The sequence below is a fragment of the Bufo bufo genome, chromosome 2 (assembly GCF_905171765.1).
Source record: "Bufo bufo chromosome 2, aBufBuf1.1, whole genome shotgun sequence".
Taxonomy (NCBI): Eukaryota; Metazoa; Chordata; class Amphibia; order Anura; family Bufonidae; genus Bufo; species Bufo bufo.
In genome coordinates this window covers 167,684,803-167,706,498 of record NC_053390.1, presented here as the reverse complement: position 1 = coordinate 167,706,498, position 21,696 = coordinate 167,684,803, and the positions used below count along the sequence as shown (strand labels likewise).

The window sequence follows — 21,696 nt, the reverse complement described above, 5'->3', positions numbered from 1 at the left end:
TATATATATATATATATATATATATATATACATTTTTTTTATTAAAAACAAAAAAAATACTAAAGAAGAAAGATAAGATAAAGAAAATGAAACAGTTGAAAAACATAAACTTTTATTCAAGCCTGGATAAATCTACAACCAAGAACTATGCTATATATCTTAAGGCAAGGTCTAAAGGTAATATAATGTATTTATGCATTTTATATTTTATATTATGATACGGTTAAAAAAAATAACTAAGCCTTTGTGGCTGTCATCCTACTTTTTTAAATTCATAAATAAATAATTTTATAAAAATCACATTGGTACATATCACTTGGTTATTTCAATAAACTTGCCTAATATAAGCAGAACCCATTGTATGAACAGAAGTGACCATACAATTATGTTCAGAAATTATTTTATTATACTATATAGTAATAAACTTTCTTTGAAGTGCATGAATATAAAGTTAGTGAAACAGAGAAACAATCTATATAGCAATGATAGGTGCATTCACTGTGCATCTGAAAGAAATAAAAGAGTTCTCACTCTATTTGGCCTAAAATGTTATGTTCAGGTTTCTAAGATTCTGACATCAGAACCCAGATAACACTGATTAGAACCATAGGGCTTTACAATAAAAGCTAAAATATTGACCATATGATGGCAAAAAGTCTTTTTGGTTAACATATTCCCTTCTAACTACTTTCCGATGAAGTTGGAGGTGCTGTGGATGAAGACCGTCGCCTTCTTGACACAGATCGTGAACGTTCCATGCTGTATGCAACATGCTTGTCATAACTCTGCAGCTGAGTTTCAACCAAGTCCCTCTGCTGTTGGCTGATTGCCTGACTAATCAGTCCAGGGAGAGCTTGAATGCTACCAATTAATGTCTCTAGCTTTGCTTCTAAGACAACAATCCTCTTCTCAAAGTCTTCACTTCTTTCATTCAAATCGGAGATCAGGTCATACATGATGTTTTGGGTCTAGGAGGAAAAAGAGGAAATTGACAGAAATCATTTTATATTATGACATTGTGCACAATCTCCTGAAGGCTTTCTCTGATGACATACACAAAGGAATATAAACACTTTCTAATATTTTATAGAGATAGAAGTTTGGAGATATAATGCAAGTATGCCACTGTCAGTTTCTAAACATATTACTGATATTAATGGTTAATTAATCTAAGATAGATAGATATGTGATAGATAGATAGATCTATCTGTATTTAGAGACAAATAGATATGAAATAGATATACTATATATAAGAAAAAGACAGATACAGATGACTTTTTTAAAATGTATTCCATATTCCACAATATTTAGTAAACAATATTTAGTAAACCCCCATTGTTTTCATATCGTAGGTCAAGAAATCTTTGGGATAATTTGGTAACTTCAGACGTAGGCCCTAGTAAGACTTTGTGCCAGAGTTTTATTGTGCCACCAAAATCTGGTTGTTTCCCTTGTCTTAGTGGTAATAATTGTGCATTGATGATCAAGGGGGGCATTTTTTCTCATTCCATCATTGGGGTCCCACTTTGTGTCTTTTTTGGGGACTGGTTTTGAGCACCCATGATTATCAGCTAATGCTATTGGCAGAGCTTGCTGTGTGATGTTCTTTGGTGATTCAATCAGTGTTGTTTTAGAACCACCGTATTTTTCGCCCCATAAGACGCAGTTTTTTCCCCAAAGTGGGGGGAAAATGTCCCTGCGTCTTATGGGGTGAATAATAATGAGCACTTCCATTATGGAAGCGCTCATTAGTATCGGAGGGGACCTGGAAGCAGTGAGGGCTCTGTACTCACCGCTTCCTGGTCCTCTGCTGTCGGCTGTGCAGTGGTTGGGCACAGCGTGAGGGTGCTCTTTTTCCTCACGCTGTGCGCGCCAGTTCACAGCACAGCCAACAGAGGAGAAGGACAAAAAAGCACGTTGGTGGTGTGAAGCAGCGGCGCCCGGAGCAGGAGAGGTAAGTGATTTTTTATTTTAGGCATGTGGCACATCTGAGGCAATGGGGGCTGATCAAAAGAGGCATGTGGCTGATCAAATGAGGCAAGGGGCTGATCAAAAGAGGCATGGGGCTGATATGAGACTGGAACTGATCAAAAGAGGCATGGGGGCTAATATGAGACTGGGGCTGGTCAAAAGAGGCATGGGGCTGATATGAGGCTGGGGACTGATCAAATGAGGAATGGGGGCTAATATGAGAGTGGGGGCTGATCAAAAGAGGCATGGGGCCTAATATAACACTGGGGGCTGATCAAAAGGAGGCATGGGGGCTGATATGAGGCTGAAGACTGATCAAATGAAGCATGGGAGGCTTATTTGAGACTTGGGTTTGATTGGGGGTCAGGTCTGATTGGGGGTCATTCACTTTGGGGTGTGAGCAGAGGTCTGATAGTGGGTCTGATCTGAGGTCTTATTGGGGTCTTATTAACATTGGGGATCTGATTGGAGCTGTTATCTGAGGTCTGATTAACATTGGGGATCTTATTGCAGGTCTGACATGAGGTCTAATGAAAAATATTTTTTCTTATTGTCCTCCTCTAAAACCTAGGTGCGTCTTACAGGGTGAAAAAATACTTACCTTATCTCTCCATTGTTCCCTTTTTTGACATTGTGTTGGTTAATTTGGTATTAGTGCAGGATTTCACTTGCTTTACAATTTTACATCTTAACATAATATGTTCATACAATGCTTTTCACAAAGATCTTGTGTCCAAAGTATATTAATATTTGAGCAGATCCCTAATAACACTCTTTAAAGCAGTTTTTTGCTGTTAGAAGCGGAGATGGTTGCTCTGCCCTTTTCTATGATGGTGCACTTTTGTTGGCATGCTCTGAACAGCTACACTTATCCTCCTTTTTCCAATATGGTGGATGCAGGTCTTATCGCTCACTGTGAATGTCACACATGCACTTTAGTTTTCTTTTGAACTCACTCCCCCTCCAATGTCCAATGCATAGGGAGGCCGTATGATAGTTACATGTGTTTGCAGCTATATATGCGTGGCAGTGTTATTCTTGGGCTGAGCTGAAACATCACAACCTGTTTAGGGAAATAAAAAAACTTTGAGGCACATTTATTAAGACCGGCGTATTTGACAGCGGTTTAAATAACCCCTATACTGTATCTGGCAGTGGATCCGCTGGAGTTATACAGAGGCGCAGGCCTCTACATAAGTTCGGTGGATCTTCCGCTGCTTCTAAATGTAAGAAAGCTTCCTTGCTGTCTTACATTTGGACCATTTTCTACACCTAAACAAGGCGTAGAAAATAGTAAATAAGATGGGCCTTCCGGCCCTTCCCCGTCCACTTTTTTAACCTGGCGTAAGCAGGGAGAAGGCGCAGATTGCGGCACAAAGGACCTTTTCACAGCAATCTGTGCCAGAAATACACCTAATTTAGGCATATTTCTGTTTAATAAATGACCCCCTTAGTTTTTTTTTTTACTTCTGGAGAGTCCTCCCTTTTTCAACTTTTTATCTACTTGACTTCTTGGGTCAAGTTCCCTTGGGCTTGCATCTCACCTTCATTAACTACCTGGTACTGCTTTTTTTGTATTTTTCATTTAACTGGATACAGTATATACGAAATAGACAGTATCGATAGACATTTATAAAGGAGAAGGTGGCTCTACTTTGTATCGAGAGGGATATGGTGCACTTATCGTGACAATGCTCCTAGTCACTTAAATGTATATATTTAAAAAAAAGTAGATAGGCACTCAATCACCTGTGGTCATCATAAAACACAAACATTTATTCGCATAGTTCAAGAATCTCAAAAGAAGACAAACTCATATATACAGAATAAATCCTATAAGTAAGGTTGCTCTCAGTCAGTTGTCCTCTCACTGCAAATATGAACTTGATATGTAGTATTCACTTACCCGTGGGTTATTACGGAGTTCAGTGCTCCTGGTGGCGTCCCACGTGTCATGGAGGCTGAGTGTCTCTTACCTCCAATTAGTTCCCACCGTGGTGTGTGTGGCGCTGCCTCCGCTCCAATCTCGGCGTCCCACGTGTTCCGATGTATTTGTCGGTTGGTGCTTCTTGTTGGCGTCTCACACGTGTATCCGACACTTTCGGAGTCGTAGTTCCGGCAGCGGTATAAGATCAATGGTATCTATCTTCACAGTCATAATTTATCCTATTTCTGCCGGCAGAATGTTTGCTCTCTACTGTCGCTCCTTTAAAGCATCATGTGTACGGGTACTTGAAAGCTGTAATTAATTACCAGACGCGTTTCGAAGTATCTATTTGTCTGGCTTCTTCCTCAGTGGTTATCCAGCTCATAAAGTCGTACCCTTATATACCTTATTTCCAATTTTTCCGGTACTATTCAAAATGTGGATCGGGATCTTGTTATTTGTTTGCTAAATTATACCTCCAACATACATATTATAGGGCAATTTAAACCTGCATTTGGCATTATTTGGTTACTGTTATGTGTCTCTACGTATCAACATATACTTCTAGGATATATAAGCAATATAAAAAAATATATAGAAATGAGAAAATAAAAAAATATATTCTTTGCGTTATACATGCGCTTAACGTACTTTTTTTGGGGGGGAGATTGTGTTTTTCACCTGCATTCCATATCTGTATTATAATTAAAACCCATTCAGTCTTAGTTATTAAATTCATCGAATATGTACAATGTAAAAAAGGAATAAACTAGCTCAGATCCTTATTAATATAGCAGAAAAAGATTTTTCATTTGTTATATATATATATGTTTAAAAATGGATCACCTATATTGGGCACAATGTTCACATATGTTTATATATATATATATATATATATATATATATATATATGAAATAATAATAAATATATAAATAAAAAGTATATATAGAAAATATTGAAAAACATATAGAAAAAATACATACACAAATACCCCTAAAACCTTCCTCTTTATTTTCTTTTTCTTTTTCTATATAAAATAGTATAGACTATAAAGGTGGGGGCCCTCCACTAAGATAGAATCGGTGCAAAGTATAACACAAAAAACGATTCCACGTCAGTGGGGGGCACCCACCCATTTTTATATCTACAAAAATCCAAATAGTTCTATCTCTGCATTCAGACCTCCCGGTAGTAAAGTGTTAAACTCGAAAATCCTTCTTGATTCTATTCTAGACATCCTATCAATGTGATTTCCACCCCTCCAGTGTCTTTCTACTTTTTCGATTGCTGTGAACCTTAATCCCTTTATATTTTGATTGTAATACTGTTTAAAGTGATTTGACAATGAATCATCCTTTTCTTCAAGGTTCTTTTAATCCTGCCTACATATTGTTTTTTACACGGGCATTCCACTATATAAATCACGTCCGTTGAATTGCATGTTAGGCAGTCCTTAATGGTATGTGAGTATGTACTGGTCGTTGATGTTATCTTTGTTGTTGGAAAGGATGTCAGTTTACAACCCCTACACGTCCCACATAAAAAAAAAACTATATTCTCTGTACGTTGTTCGGAGGGTTTAATATTGTGCTTAGTCTTAATCGAAGGGGCAACTTTAAGGACTAAATTAGGTACTTTTTTAAACACTATTTGAGGGTCTTTAGGGATCAAAGATCCAATCACCTTATCCTTCTGTATATAATGCCAATGTTTTCTCACAATTTGTTGAATCTTCCGATATTGGCCATTAAAAGGTAAAATTATTCTAACATTATCCTCCATAGGTTCGTTGTCTTCTACTGTCTTTTGATTGAAGAAGGTTTGTCTATCAAGACTGCGTACCTTTTCTAATACTGTTTCTACCAAGGTAAGTGGGCATTTCTTATTAGTAAATGCCTCTTTCATTTTTAAGTCTTCGTCTTCAAATTTTTCATTTTTCGTGCAGTTCCGTTTGATACGGCAAAACTGACCGAAAGGGATATTTAGAAGCCATCTCGGTAGATGGCAGCTGTTATACAAGATAAAACTGTTGTTGGCTACCTGTTTGTGGAATGTATTGCATATCAGTCGTTCCTCCTCTATTGAGATCTGTAGATCTAGAAACTCTATTGAAGTATTCAAAATATTTGATGAATAACGCAAGTTGACGTTGTTAGTGTTGATATCGACTAAAAAGCAATCTAGAGATTCCCTATCTCCCTTCCAAATAAAAATGACATGGTCTATATAACGATGCCAAAGCACCAGGTCTGTCCCCAGCCTGGGAGTTATATTAAGATGCTCTCATTGTGCCATAAATAGGTTGGCATAGCTGGGGGCAAACCTGGTGCCCATGGCTGTTCCTCGAATCTGTACATAGAATTCCTGATCAAAATAATAATAATTATGTGACAAAATAAATTGTACACTCTCCTCTAAAAAATCAATCTGTTCCAGAGGGAGTCGTGCATCTATCACCAGCTGTTCTTTCATAGCTCTTATTCCGTGTTGGTGGTCAATAATGGTGTATAATGACTGTACGTCTAATGTACCAATTGTCCATTGTGGATTAAATTCTAACTGTTCTAATATCTGAATGATTTGAGTAGTATCTCTAATATATCACACCATAGTTAGCTTAGTAGTAGGACCCTTGCCATGCTGAGAGACCATGACGTGGTGCATGAGGGGCTCTGATGTGTTCCTGACAGGAATATATTGGCAAAAGTCTCAGCTTTTAATATCTGCTTGTATGACTAGCTAGTATAGTCAGTGGCATATCCGTTTAGTGCATTTTTTTCTGTGATTTATATAATTATATTTTCATCCGCACAATGCTCCGTTTTGTGTAGGATGCCTTTGTGGTGCATGTGGACCACGCCGGCATCCTCCATTGTACGCATTTTTTGCTGGGGGTGGTCGTTTGCTGTGGTCCACATGAGGTGGGGCTGCTCCCTCAATGAGAAACACGCTACAGTGTTTGGGGTTTGAGCAGTTCCCCCATATTTGCCACTATATTTCTGTGATTTTGTATCTCTAATATATGTTTTACAGTAGGTTGCAGCAACTTGTCAATGTACTGTGAGAGATTTGATGACAAGCAACCTATCCCCGAAATGATGGGACGTCCTGGCGGATTTTTTGGGTCTTTATGAAGTTTAGATAAACAGTAAAAGACCAGTGTTGTCTGTTGGGTATTGATTATAAATTCATATTCTTGTTGTGACAATATGTTCTTTGCAAAACCTTTGTCACACATATTTTTTAATTCTTGGTGGTATCGCATTGTGGGGTCCCCTTTTAGTTTACTGTAAGTACTTTTTTTTTAGACAAATTTTATTGGCAGAAAATGACAATATTGTACATGACTTGACATGTCTCATCAAACACAATATGTGAGAGTAAATCGTATATCATTAAATACAACAGACGGCATCTATGCATTACATTTCTATTTTTACAAATTGCTTGATAGAAAAGACATTGGGAATAATACACAATCAATTTCCTCCATTTTTTGTTATTTTTATGCGCTAAATACCCCCCTCCCCCCCAAAATCAAAATATATCCCCAACTAACAAAATGAGCTCCTTATGGTTCATCATGTGTGTCTCCTATTGCCTAAACCTGGATTCCATAACTCACTACATATCTCATCCTTCATGCCACTCACTGTCTAGCCTTCCAAGCGTACCCTTTGTTTTTTCCAAGAGATACCACTGAGTGCCTAGGAACGGGGCTACCAACTCCTTTATCTCGTCTTGGGGTAGTATCTTTACAATGAAGCTTCTCCATTTATTAAAGAAATTCTTTGTGGCTCTGCCTTTACATTGTTCTGTGTCTAATCTTTCCATATACATTATCTGTTTTGCTATGCCCAAAACCTCCTCCAAAATGGGCACCGAAGGGTACAGCCAATGTCTCAAAATACTTTTTTTTGCGGACAATAACATTACATGTATCCCCTTGATTCTAATCACCTGCGAGGAGTTCCCATCCGGGTCCGTCGAGATATAATGAAAGATACATTGTTGAGGAGAGAGATCCAATCCAACATTCCAAATCTCCTTGATCTGATCTACTACTTCATTCCATAGTTGGGATAAGGACGGACACTCCCAGAGACCATGTAGGAGATTAGCCTTAGGTAACTGACATTTTGGACAGGCTCTGAGATAATGTGCCGGAGCATCCTTGTAAGATAGATCAAAAGCATATGTCGCCTTATGAAGGATTTTGAATTGCATCTCTCTCCAATCTTCACAGGTCACAGCCTGTCTCACTCTCTCTAGCCCCGCCCTCATCTTTGTTGTCAGCGAATCATCGTTGAGTTCTCTCTCCCAGTGACTAAATACCTTGTTGCCCAGCCCTATAGAGTGGGTACTTTGGAGTCTACCATACAAATCGGACAATGTACCAGCCGATTTGTCTCGGCCTATCAAGCCCTTAAACCAAGCAAGCCTATCCAAGTCTCCCAAAACCTTTGCCTGGTCCATGCAATACGACTTAACCTGGGCATATGCTAGGAAATGTGATGATGGTAGCTGATACTGAGTCTGAAGTTGTGTCCAGGGAGTCAATTTGTATCCCGTGGGGGTTAGAATGTGTTTCAGAGTATGAATTCCTTTCTCCCTCCATTTGTGGAATAGCGAGGATTGTCTCCCAGCCTGGAAAGCAGGGAGCGTCCACAAGGGCATATAGGGGGTGATGTACATAGGTAATTTATACAATTTCCTTACTGCTCTCCAAGCAGCTGTTGTATCTCTTATCAGGGTACATCATTTTATTACTTGGGGCATGTCTCTAATTCTGGAGTGCCGAAGGGCCACCAAGTCTTTCGGGGCTACCAGCTCTGCTTCTAGAACCCTATTAGAAAAGAAGGAGGTATGCCATATCCAGTCTTTAATATTTCTTGTCAGGGCAGCCAAATTATATCTTCTAATATCCGGTAAATGGATCCCACCCTCCCTGTAAGTACTTTTATCTCCTAATTGTCTGTTACACTCTTCATTGTACTCATCCAATCCTAGAACTACAATGGCACCACCTTTATTGGCTGGTCTTATTATAATTTGCTCTTGTGATTGTAATTCTTTTATTGCTTGAATTACTTTAATTTTATCGTCTCAGATTTTTCGTACGTCATGTTCAACACCTTTTCGAAATGTAATAATCTCCTGACTCAATTCCTGTCTTGGATATCTGGTGGATTTATTTCTCAAACCTGTATGTTGAAATATATCTGTGTTAATCACATTTCCCTTTGTGTTTATAGTTATTTTTTGAAAATATTTTTTCAAACAAAGTTTTCTAATACATTTTTCCATGCCGACGTAATTTCATCTGTGTTGATATCAAATTTGTCCTGCTCAAATTCACCATTATGTTTTGTATCTCATCCTCTATCTGTTGTGTCTTGTTCTTTTTTCCCCCTGGATTTCTATAGATATAAAAATGGGTGGATGCCCCCCACTGACATGGAATCGTTGTTTGTGTTATACCGATTTTATCTTAGTGGAGGGCCCCCACCTTTATATGCATACTATTTTATATAGAAAAAGAAAAGAAGGAGGAAAGAAAAAAGGAAAAAAAGAAAAATGAAATAAAGATTTTAGGGGTATTTGTGTATGTATCTTTTATATATATATATATATATATATATATATATATATATATATATATACACACTCACCTAAAGAATTATTAGGAACACCATACTAATACTGTGTTGGACCCCCTTTTGCCTTCAGAACTGCCTTAATTCTACGTGGCATTGATTCAACAAGGTGCTGATAGCATTCTTTAGAAATGTTGGCCCATATTGATAGGATAGCATCTTGCAGTTGATGGAGATTTGAGGGATGCACATCCAGGGCACGAAGCTCCCGTTCCACCACATCCCAAAGATGCTCTATTGGGTTGAGGTCTGGTGACTGTGGGGGCCATTTTAATACAGTGAACTAATTGTCATGTTCAAGAAACCAATTTGAAATGATTCAAGCTTTGTGACATGGTGCATTATCCTGCTGGAAGTAGCCATCAGAGGATGGGTACATGGTGGTCATGAAGGGATGGACATGGTCAGAAACAATGCTCAGGTAGCCCGTGGCATTTAAACGATGCCCAATTGGCACTAAGGGGCCTAAAGTGTGCCCAGAAAACATCCCCCACACCATTACACCACCACCAGCCTGCACAGTGGTAACAAGGCATGATGGATACATGTTCTCATTCTGTTTACACCAAATTCGGACTCTACCATTTGAATGTCTCAACAGAAATCGAGACTCATCAGACCAGGCAACATTTTTCCAGTCTTCAACAGTCCAATTTTGGTGAGCTCGTGCAAATTGTAGCCTCTTTTTCCTATTTGTAGTGGAGATGAGTGGTACCTGGTGGGGTCTTCTGCTGTTGTAGCCCATCCGCCTCAAGGTTGTGCGTGTTGTGGCTTCACAAATGCTTTGCTGCATACCTCGGTTGTAACGAGTGGTTATTTCAGTCAACGTTGCTCTTCTATCAGCTTGAATCAGTCGGCCCATTCTCCTCTGACCTCTAGCATCCACAAGGCATTTTTGCCCACAGGACTGCCGCATACTGGATGTTTTTCCCTTTTCACACCATTCTTTGTAAACCCTAGAAATGGTTGTGCGTGAAAATCCCAGTAACTGAGCAGATTGTGAAATACTAAGACCGGCCCGTCTGGCACCAACAACCATGCCACGCTCAAAATTGCTTAAATCACCTTTCTTTCCCATTCTGACATTCAGTTTGGAGTTCAGGAGATTGTCTTGACCAGGACAACACCCCTAAATGCATTGAAACAACTGCCATGTGATTGGTTGACTAGATAATTGCATTAATGAGGAATAGAACAGGTGTTCCTAATAATTCTTTAGGTGAGTGTATATATACAGTACAGACCAAAAGTTTGGACACACCTTCTCATTCAAAGAGTTTTCTTTATTTTCATGACTATGAAGGCATCAAAACTATGAATTAACACATGTGGAATTATATACATAACAAACAAGTGTCAAATAACTGAAAATATGTCATATTCTAGGTTCTTCAAAGTAGCCACCTTTTGCTTTGATTACTGCTTTGCACACTCTTGGCATTCTCTTGATGAGCTTCAAGAGGTAGTCTCCTGAAATGGTCTTCCAACAGCCTTGAAAGAGTTCCCAGAGATGCTTAGCACTTGTTGGCTCTTTTGCCTTCACTCTGCGGTCCAGCTCACCCCAAACCATCTCGATTGGGTTCAGGTCCGGTGACTGTGGAGGCCAGGTCATCTGGCGCAGCACCCCATCACTCTCCTTCATGGTAAAATAGCCCTTACTTTCAAAGTTTTCCCAATTTTTCGGCTGACTGACTGACCTTCATTTCTTAAAGTAATGATGGCCACTCGTTTTTCTTTACTTAGCTGCTTTTTCTTGCCATAATACAAATTCTAACAGTCTATTCAGTAGGACTATCAGCTGTGTATCCACCTGACTTCTCCTCAACGCAACTGATGGTCCCAACCCCATTTATAAGGCAAGAAATCCCACTTATTAAACCTGACAGGGCACACCTGTGAAGTGAAAACCATTTCAGGGGACTACCTCTTGAAGCTCATCAAGAGAATGTCAAGAGTGTGCAAAGCAGTAATCAAAGCAAAAGGTGGCTACTTTGAAGAACCTAGAATATGACATATTTTCAGTTGTTTCACACTTGTTTGTTATGTATATAATTCCACATGTGTTAATTCATAGTTTTGATGCCTTCAGTGTGAATCTACAATTTTCATAGTCATGAAAATAAAGAAAACTCTTTGAATGAGAAGGTGTGTCCAAACTTTTGGTCTGTACTGTATATATATATACAGGGAGTGCATAATTATTAGGCAAGTTGTATTTTTGAGGATTAATTTTATTATTGAACAACAACCATGTTCTCAATGAACCCAAAAAACTCATTAATATCAAAGCTGAATATTTTTGGAAGTAGTTTTTAGTTTGTTTTTAGTTTTAGCTATTTTAGGGGGATATCTGTGTGTGCAGGTGACTATTACTGTGCATAATTATTAGGCAACTTAAGAAAAAACAAATATATACCCATTTCAATTATTTATTTTTACCAGTGAAACCAATATAACATCTCAACATTCACAAATATACATTTCTGACTTTCAAAAACAAAACAAAAACAAATCAGTGACCAATATAGCCACCTTTCTTTGCAAGGACACTCAAAAGCCTGCCATCCATGGATTCTGTCAGTGTTTTGATCTGTTCACCATCAACATTGCGTGCAGCAGCAACCACAGCCTCCCAGACACTGTTCAGAGAGGTGTACTGTTTTCCCTCCTTGTAAATCTCACATTTGATGATGGACCACAGGTTCTCAATGGGGTTCAGATCAGGTGAACAAGGAGGCCATGTCATTAGATTTTCTTCTTTTATACCCTTTCTTGCCAGCCACGCTGTGGAGTACTTGGACGCGTGTGATGGAGCATTGTCCTGCATGAAAATCATGTTTTTCTTGAAGGATGCAGACTTCTTCCTGTACCACTGCTTGAAGAAGGTGTCTTCCAGAAACTGGCAGTAGGACTGGGAGTTGAGCTTGACTCCATCCTCAACTCGAAAAGGCCCCACAAGCTCATCTTTGATGATACCAGCCCAAACCAGTACTCCACCTCCACCTTGCTGGCGTCTGAGTCGGACTGGAGCTCTCTGCCCTTTACCAATCCAGCCACGGGCCCATCCATCTGGCCCATCAAGACTCACTCTCATTTCATCAGTCCATAAAACCTTAGAAAAATCAGTCTTGAGATATTTCTTGGCCCAGTCTTGACGTTTCAGCTTGTGTGTCTTGTTCAGTGGTGGTCGTCTTTCAGCCTTTCTTACCTTGGCCATGTCTCTGAGTATTGCACACCTTGTGCTTTTGGGCACTCCAGTGATGCTGCAGCTCTGAAATATGGACAAACTGGTGGCAAGTGGCATCTTGGCAGCTGCACGCTTGACTTTTCTCAGTTCATGGGCAGTTATTTTGCGCCTTGGTTTTTCCACACGCTTCTTGCGACCCTGTTGACTATTTTGAATGAAACGCTTGATTGTTCGATGATCACGCTTTAGAAGGTTTGCAATTTTAAGAGTGCTGCATCCCTCTGCGAGATATCTCACTATTTTTTACTTTTCTGAGCCTGTCAAGTCCTTCTTTTGACCCATTTTGCCAAAGGAAAGGAAGTTGCCTAATAATTATGCACACCTAATATAGGGTGTTGATGTCATTAGACCACACCCCTTCTCATTACAGAGATGCACATCACCTAATATGCTTAATTGGTAGTAGGCTTTCGAGCCTATACAGCTTGGAGTAAGACAACATGCATAAAGAGGATGATGTGGTCAAAATATTCATTTGCCTAATAATTCTGCACGCAGTGTATATATGTTTTTCAATATTTTTCTATATATACTTTTTATTTATATATTTATTATTGTTATATGAATGAAAAAAAGGCAGCACAGTCTAAAACCAGATATGGGTGCACAGCCCACTGGGAAAAGTCAATCCCACAATTATAGGTAGAAAAAGCAGCACTCCAAAAAATAAATAAAAATTAAGAAAACTCTTAATTCACCTCAGTGGCAATGGTGATGTTTCGGCTCTGCACTAGAGCCTTTCTCAAGCAAACTTTTGTTACACATATTTTATATATATATTTATAAACATATGTGAACATTGTGCCAAATGTTCACATATATATATAGAAACATATATATATAGAAAAAATGAAAAATAATTTTCTGCTATATTAATAAGGATCTGAGCCTCCCAGATACAGTGGTATATCTCTGCACCTTTCTATATATTTTCCAAACTCCTCAGAAATTCTAGAGGACCCCAGCATGATATATTTAGCATCCTAGAAACTGGTTATATGGGAGAGGGGGGGAAAAAATGTATTATATCGCACTCTATGCAACTTGTTTGGAACTCACTTAAAACTATTATGGGAATTACGCACATATTTAAATTCACTCCCCTATGGTATAACGTGCACTTTAATGAATTTAATAAAATGGAGAATATAGAATTCTGGGAAAGGAAGGGAATAACTAGGGTAGAGCAAATGATACATAATAGTCATATTAGGACTTTAGTTGAGATAATTGGGCACAAAGATATTAAAATATTAGATGGGTATAAATATTTTCAGGTTAAACATGAGTTTATGTGCACGAAAGATAAAGAGGTGTTTATGGTTAAGCCACATGATTTTATTGATTGGTGTTTTAACTCATATCAAAATAGTATCTCCATTTCACAAATTTATAGTAAATGGAGAACGGAAATGGCCAAAATAAATAAGTTTAAAAGTGAAATGAAATGGGGCCAAGATATTGGAAATGACATAATACTAAAATGGGAACTAATCTATAGGAATGTTCGAAAAATCTCTATATCTGGGAACCATAGGTTAATTCAGTTTAGGATCTTACACCGCTTATACTACACACCCACCTCTCTCTCTCAGTTTTATAAGGACGCTTCAGATAAATGCCATAGGTGTCAGTCCCAACGCGCAGATTTTATACATCCGGTGTGGGCTTGCCCTGTGAAGCAGGAATTCTGGATCAATGTCTTTTCTCAGCTCCAGAGATGCTCCTCATATAATTATGAGGTAGATATAATTTCGGCTGTTCTAGGTGCCTCCTTATTTGATGAGCAGGGACGGGAAAATCTGCTATGGTTGAAGTCACTTATGTTGGCCAGGGTGATAATGGTTAGGAATTGGGGCTCAAATGACCCCTTGTCGGTATCTAAATGGCATCAACTCGTGGATAAAGTGAGGAAATATGAGAAACTTGCTATCTATAATAAGGGCCAGAAAATTAGATGGGACAGAACTTGGATGATGTGGTCATAAGGTCTAGCCTGCCGTGGATGTGCCCCCAGACAGCGAGGGTGTGTGTGTGTGTGTGGGGGGGGGGGGGGGGGGGGGGGGGGGGGTAACAGGTTCAAATAGGTTTTTGGTTTCTTCTTTTCTTTTGGACAGTGGATTGGCATTTGTGATGGAAAAAGTGTATCAAATTTGTGTATATCTACTGTACCTGTGAAATATCATGTTTGTTAATTTTTTCTTCATGTTTTGGATATAAAATAAAAAAATGAATTAATTAAGGATCTGATTTAGTTTAATCCCTTTTTACATTGTATATATTCGATGAATTTAATAACTAAGACTGAATGGGTTTTAATTATAATACAGATATGGAATGCAGGTGAAAAACCTAATCTCCCCCAAAAAAATGCATGTTAATCGCATGTATAACGCAAAGAATATATTTTTGTATTTTCTAATTTCTATATATTTTTTGATATTGCTTATATATCCTAGGAGTATATGTTGATACATAGAGACACATAACAGTAACCAAATGATGCCAAATGCAGGTTTAAATTGCCCTATAATATGTACACTCACCTAAAGAATTATTAGGAACACCATACTAATACGGTGTTGGACCACCTTTTGCCTTCAGAACTGCCTTAATTCTACGTGGCATTGATTCAACAAGGTGCTGATAGCATCCTTTAGAAATGTTGGCCCATATTGATAGGATAGCATCTTGCAGTTGATGGAGATTTGAGGGATGCACATCCAGGGCACGAAGCTCCCGTTCCACCACTTCCCAAAGATGCTCTATTGGGTTGAGATCTGGTGACTGTGGGGGCCATTTTAGTACAGTGAACTCATTGTCATGTTCAAGAAACCAATTTGAAATGATTCGAGCTTTGTGACATGGTGCATTATCCTGCTGGAAGTAGCCATCAGAGGATGGATACATGTTCTCATTCTGTTTATGCCAAATTCGGACTCTACCATTTGAATGTCTCAACAGAAATCGAGACTCATCAGACCAGGCAACATTTTTCCAGTCTTCAACAGTCCAATTTTGGTGAGCTCGTGCAAATTGTAGCCTCTTTTTCCTATTTGTCGTGGAGATAAGTGGTACCCGGTGGGGTCTTCTGCTGTTGTAGCCCATCCGCCTCAAGGTTGTGCATGTTGTGGCTTCACAAATGCTTTGCTGCATACCTCGGTTGTAACGAGTGGTTATTTCAGTCAACGTTGCTCTTCTATCAGCTTGAATCAGTCGGCCCATTCTCCTCTGACCTCTAGCATCCACAAGGCCTTTTTGCCCACAGGACTGCCGCATACTGGATGTTTTTCCCTTTTCACACCATTCTTTGTAAATCCTAGAAATGGTTGTGTGTGAAAATCCCAGTAACTGAGCAGATTGTGAAATACTCAGACGGGCCCGTCTGGCACCAACAACCATGCCATGCTCAAAATTGCTTAAATCACCTTTCTTTCCCATTCTGACATTCAGTTTGGAGTTCAGGAGATTGTCTTGACCAGGAGCACACCCCTAAATGCATTGAAGCAACTGCCATGTGATTGGTTGACTAGATAATTGCATTAATGAGAAATAGAACAGGTGTTCCTAATAATTCTTTAGGTGAGTGTATGTTGGAGGTATAATTTAGCAAACAAATAACAGAATCCCGATCCACATTTTGAATAATACCAGAAGAATTGGAAATAAGGTATAGACAAAATCAGACAAGTCAGACAAATAGAGACTTCGCAACGCGTCTGGTAATTAATTACAGCTTTCAAGTACCCGTACACATGATGCTTTAATAGGATAAATCCTCACTGCGAAAATAGATACTATTGATCTAATACTGCTGCCGGAACTACAACTCTGAAGGTGTCGGATACACGTGTGAGACGCCAACAAGAAGCACCAACCGAGAAATACATCGGAACACGTAGAACGCTGAGATTGGAGCGGAGGCAGCGCTACACACACCACGGTGGGAACTAAGCGGAGGTAAGAGTCACTAAGTGCTCAATGACATGTGGGACGCCACCAGGAGCACTGAACTCCGTAATAACCCACGGGTAAGTGAATACTATATATCAAGTTCATATTTGCAGTGAGAGGACAATTGACTGAAAGCAACCAGTATATCAGCGGGATAGTGTTCCAGATGGGACACTAAGTAGACTGCATTTAATTATACAACCAATACTGCATTGTATGTGTGCGTTCGAATTATCAAAGACTCGTTTTTTTTTTTATAGAGCGGGCTGAAATAAATACTTGGACACAAAAGGCAGATAGAAAATTTACTCTTACTATTTGTGGACATACCATTTGTGAATCTGATTTATTGAATAAGAGGAGTGCTATAGCCTGCAATATGCTTTCAATATAAATTGGACTGTTTAACTTCAGTGAATATTATTGCAATCAGAATTGGTAGTACTATTATACCCCCGAGAGTGTATAGGCAGGGGGATGCATTTTAATTAATATCAATTAATTGATTTTATTTATTTATTTTACCCATAGGATTGTTTTATTTTTAAGATTTTTTTACTTATAGGATTTATTCTGTATATATGAGTTTGTCTTCTTTTGGGATTATTGAACTATGCGAATAAACATTTGTGTTTTATGAGGACCACAGGTGATTGAGTGCCTGTGACAACCACCCGCCAATCCCGTCATACTATGACACAGTTGCCATACAGGTCTCGTCCACTAGAGACTTCTGGAGGCGAATCCACTGTGAGCACAGTAGACGTTTAAGATTGGTTGGTGTGCCCATACATGATACAATCAGATTTTTTTTTTTATCGATTTCACAATGGAAATCAGATTAATTTGCTGCCACCACTCTTCGTATTGAATCGGGGCGAAGAGACCCTAGCTAATCCTAAAGGGAAGAAACGGTTATTTGCAACCTAGCTAACCAATCAACAATTTAGAAAAATAAGACAATGCAGTAGTATGTCTCTTCTGAGGTCAGAGTTCTTAGCATAAACCAGATAATCAAGGAACAAGGGCAAAACTGGAATGATGCAATCGTTAGTTTTATTCTAAAAACTATACACAAAAAATATATACGTTAAAACTGACAGATAAATATACCTGCCAGTCAAACAGATTGGTTGGATAGAAATAGGTAAGAGGTGGAAGGGAATAGAATGTCTAAGTTCAGAATTACCGTGGTAGTGTCCAGTAAAAGGCAAAGTCTTTGAAATGAATAATCCAAGATGGCGGGGTGCCCGTGTCCAGCGGGCAGTCGTGATGTAGTCGACGTCAGATGGTAGGTGAAGAACCCAGGACCTGAGTGTGTCACTGTTTTTACCTACTCTGAAGCGGGGAGTGGTTATGACACGTACAGGTCCAGTCTTGGGAAATTGGAACAGGGGCAGTCCTTTGCCCCATAGGGAGAAAATCTGGCAGAATCTTTGCTTTGCCCATTTCTCCATATCCAGTAAGTCCAATCAAGAAATATAGTTGATATTGATAATCAGTACAATTTTAATCATCATCTGATAACAAATACGACTAGAAGATAATACAGGGTGCCTGAGAACCTTTATATCTCAGAGCGGGAATCTCTGATTTGCCCGCGGGTTTCCTAGAAGGTGTGTTAGAAGAACTGAAACCATCTCTGAAGAGATGGTTCCTTTCATATTTCTATAACCCCTGAAATATTAGGAAAATATGGGAAAAATATGAAGTCTATGGATTGAAGGTGACTTTCAGGTCATCCTCCTTCCTGTACCAACCAGCTGTGTGATAAGGATCTGTCCATTTCTTCTGAAGCTCGCTGCCCAGGCTAAAAGTGTGAGATCTCCTGCGATGCTGGAGCCGCTCCGACTACAGAAAGGAAGTTTTTATGAGGTTCTGTCAAGAAAATACCAGATTGATGGGTACTTAACCTGGCATGGGGGCAGGAAGAAGGTGCTAATTGTACCTCTGATCTGTGAGCTGTGCTAGCAAGGGTGAATTACTTTGGGTTGAAAAAGAAGATTTTAACTCTTTGTGTGCAGACGAAGGCTCTGGTCATTTTAAAACCGGACGCATTAGTGATTTCTTCGTGTTTTCTTCGTGTTGCTGAGATTGCGAATCGTCATACCTTCCCCCTTTGGAAGATTGGGGAAGGAGTGGTCAGCAAGACTGGAACTGAAGCAATCTCCACTCGCTATTTGGGTTTGTTACAGCCGGAAAGTCTGTCAGCATTCTGATGGCGACTTCCTGGTTTATGCTGGATTGTGAAATCGTACTGTTGAAGCGCTAATCTCCAACGGAGGAGTTTTCCGTTGGTACCAGCAGTACGTTTCAGCCAGCTGAGGGAGTTGTGGTCTGTGACTACCGTGAAGGATCGTCCGTATAGGTACGATTGTAACTTCTGTAGGGCCCACACAATTGCTAGACACTCTTTCTCTGTCGTGGAGTACGCAGCTTCCCGAGGAAGTTGCTTCCTGTTCAGGTAGAGGACAGGATGCTCATTCCCGGTTGCGTCCACCTGACTAAGTACCGCTCCCAGGCCATGGTCTGAGGTGTCAGTTTGTACAATGAACTGACGGGAGAAGACGGGAGCTTGAAGGACAGGAGCGCTAGCCAGTGCTTCCTTCAAGGCCCGAAACGCTTCTTCTAGTTCTGGGTTCCACATGACCTTGTTGGGTTGTTTTTTACCCGTTGCATCGGTCAGTGGTTTAGCCAGAGTACTATAGGACGGAACAAACTTCCTATAGTATCCTGCCGTTCCCAGAAAAGCCTGTATTTGTTTTTTGGTAGTAGGCTACGGCCATGCCACAATGGCATCGACCTTCTCTATCTGAGGTTTCAGGGTCTGGCTGCCTACTCTGTGTCCAAGGTACTGAACCTCTGTCATGGCAATCTGACATTTGTTAGGCTTAACGGTCAGATTTGCAGTGGACAGTCTTCCCAATACCTGTGACAAATGGTCAAATTGATCTTCCCAGGTTGGACTGAATACCGCAATGTCATCCAAGTATGCTACTGCGTAACCTTGAGTTCCATCCAGCAGTTCATTCATGGCCTGCTGAAAGGTGTCGGGCGCATTCTTCATCCCAAAGGGCATACGAGTAAACTCATAGAGGCCAAAAGGGGTGATGAATGCGGACTTCACTCTCGCCTCTGGCGCAAGCGGAATCTGCCAGTACCCACGGCTCAAGTCCATGATTGTCAGATAGCTGGCGGATGCCAGCTGATCCAGCAATTCATCAATTCGAGGCATGGGATACACATCGGTTGTGGTGATGTCATTCAGTCTCCGATAGTCAACACAGAACCGGGTTGTCTTGTCCTTTTTGTGGACTAAAACAACCGGAGCGCCCCATGGGCTAGCGGATTTCTGGATGACTCCTAACTGCAGCATTTCCTCAATTTCTCGCTTGATCTCAGCCTGCACTTCAGGTGAGGTGCGATAGGGGCCCTGCCGTAATGGCTGTTGGGTCCCTGTGTCAACTCGGTGAGCTGCTAGGTTGGTTTGGACCAGGGGTCCTGAGAATGTGGCGCTGTGCGCACTCAGGAGTGTGGTGAACTGAAGTTGCTTTGGGTACGAGAGGTGGGGGTTGATGTTCCAATCCTCCGCCACTTCTCGTAGCTCTGCTAGCAGGTCTCCTGCGTCACATTTTGCAGGCTATACAGCTTCACAGTACAGTCGGTCGTTCTCCCAATAGACCTTATATGGAGTGCCCTCGCCTGGAGGCTGGCCGGCTCGACCCCTAAGTGTCTCCAGACTGGGGTCACTCTTCAAGGCCTGCACGAGTGCAGTGCCACAGGTCTCCTCCAGCTGACCAGTGACGTATGAAGTCAGCTGCGGAGAGTTACTGTCCCCGCAGCCCCATCTGAGCCCAGGTTACTGGTGACACTGGAAGCGTCTGCCAGCGCAGTTACACAATCATCATTATCACATGACATGGTGTTTCCCTTTGGTCAGTTCTGAGTTCAGGCGGCTGGCCATAGCACGTGTAATGGCCAGAATAGGTACAGCATCATTTATATTAACATTGTTAACACTAACACATGCATTTGGATCAACAATGACAGGTGCAGAAATAGGCAAACTACATTTAGTTGCTTGCACACTTAAATCTGATACCTCCCGTCTAGATGCGTCAGGTACAGTAGAAATATCAGGTAAAGTGTCCCCGTCTCCCTGTTTCCCCAAACGGTTGTACAGTACCTGGTTTTGGTCAGGGAGTACTGCTTGGGTCTCCTGCGTGTTTGCAGGGTACTCATAACGGCAAACAAGGGTGCCCAAATAAGTGCCAAGCACTGTGGTGACAGGAATATCATCCAGGACCCCAACAACCCGCTTTTGACGTCCTATTCCCCAATCGATGGTGAACTGGGCTTGGGCCACATGAGTGCGAGTGTCCCCAACTCCAGTCAGAGTGAGGAACTTTCCTGGAAGGATATCCTTTTCTGTTACAAGATGTGAACGGACCAAGGTGACATCTGCACCGGTGTCTCGGAATCCGATGACAGTCTGGCCATTCACAGTGATGGACTGGTGATTCTGGGATCCGCTGTGCACATTGGATCCTCCGACCAGCAATACAGCAGATGAGGCAGGTGTACAGGCGTTGGCCCCCTTAGGGCTTGGCATCGTCGCGTTGCTAGCTGCCTGGCTAGGTGGTTGGGCTGGCTTCCCTGCGTAGCAAGTTTGCTTGGTGTGACCGGGCCTGCGACACAGCTCACACCAGGGCCTGGTTGTCTCACGGTTCACAGGGCCAGCAGGCCTGCCTTCTCTCCAGTTCTGGGACATGGCTCGGTCCTTGTCGGATACTGGAGTTCTGCAGCTGTCAGGTACCAGGGGTTTGCGGATGTCGGATACCATAGGCCTTCGAACGTCCGCCACCATAGGTTTGCTAACATCCGAAACCCGGGTTGCGACAAACATGTCTGCCAGCTCAGCGGCTTCTTTGGCAGACTG

At 40.8% G+C, this 21,696-nt stretch overlaps 1 protein-coding gene across 1 annotated transcript in view; it reads right to left on the bottom strand.

The window, feature by feature from the left end:
• Positions 1-219: 219 nt before the first annotated feature.
• KCNN2 (potassium calcium-activated channel subfamily N member 2) overlaps positions 220-21,696 on the bottom strand; it is a 281,298-nt gene continuing 259,821 nt past the window's right edge. The window contains exon 8 of the mRNA XM_040421640.1: positions 220-968. Coding sequence (XP_040277574.1) covers positions 681-968 — 288 coding nt within the window. The 3' untranslated portion in view covers positions 220-680. The remainder of the gene's footprint in view (positions 969-21,696) is intronic.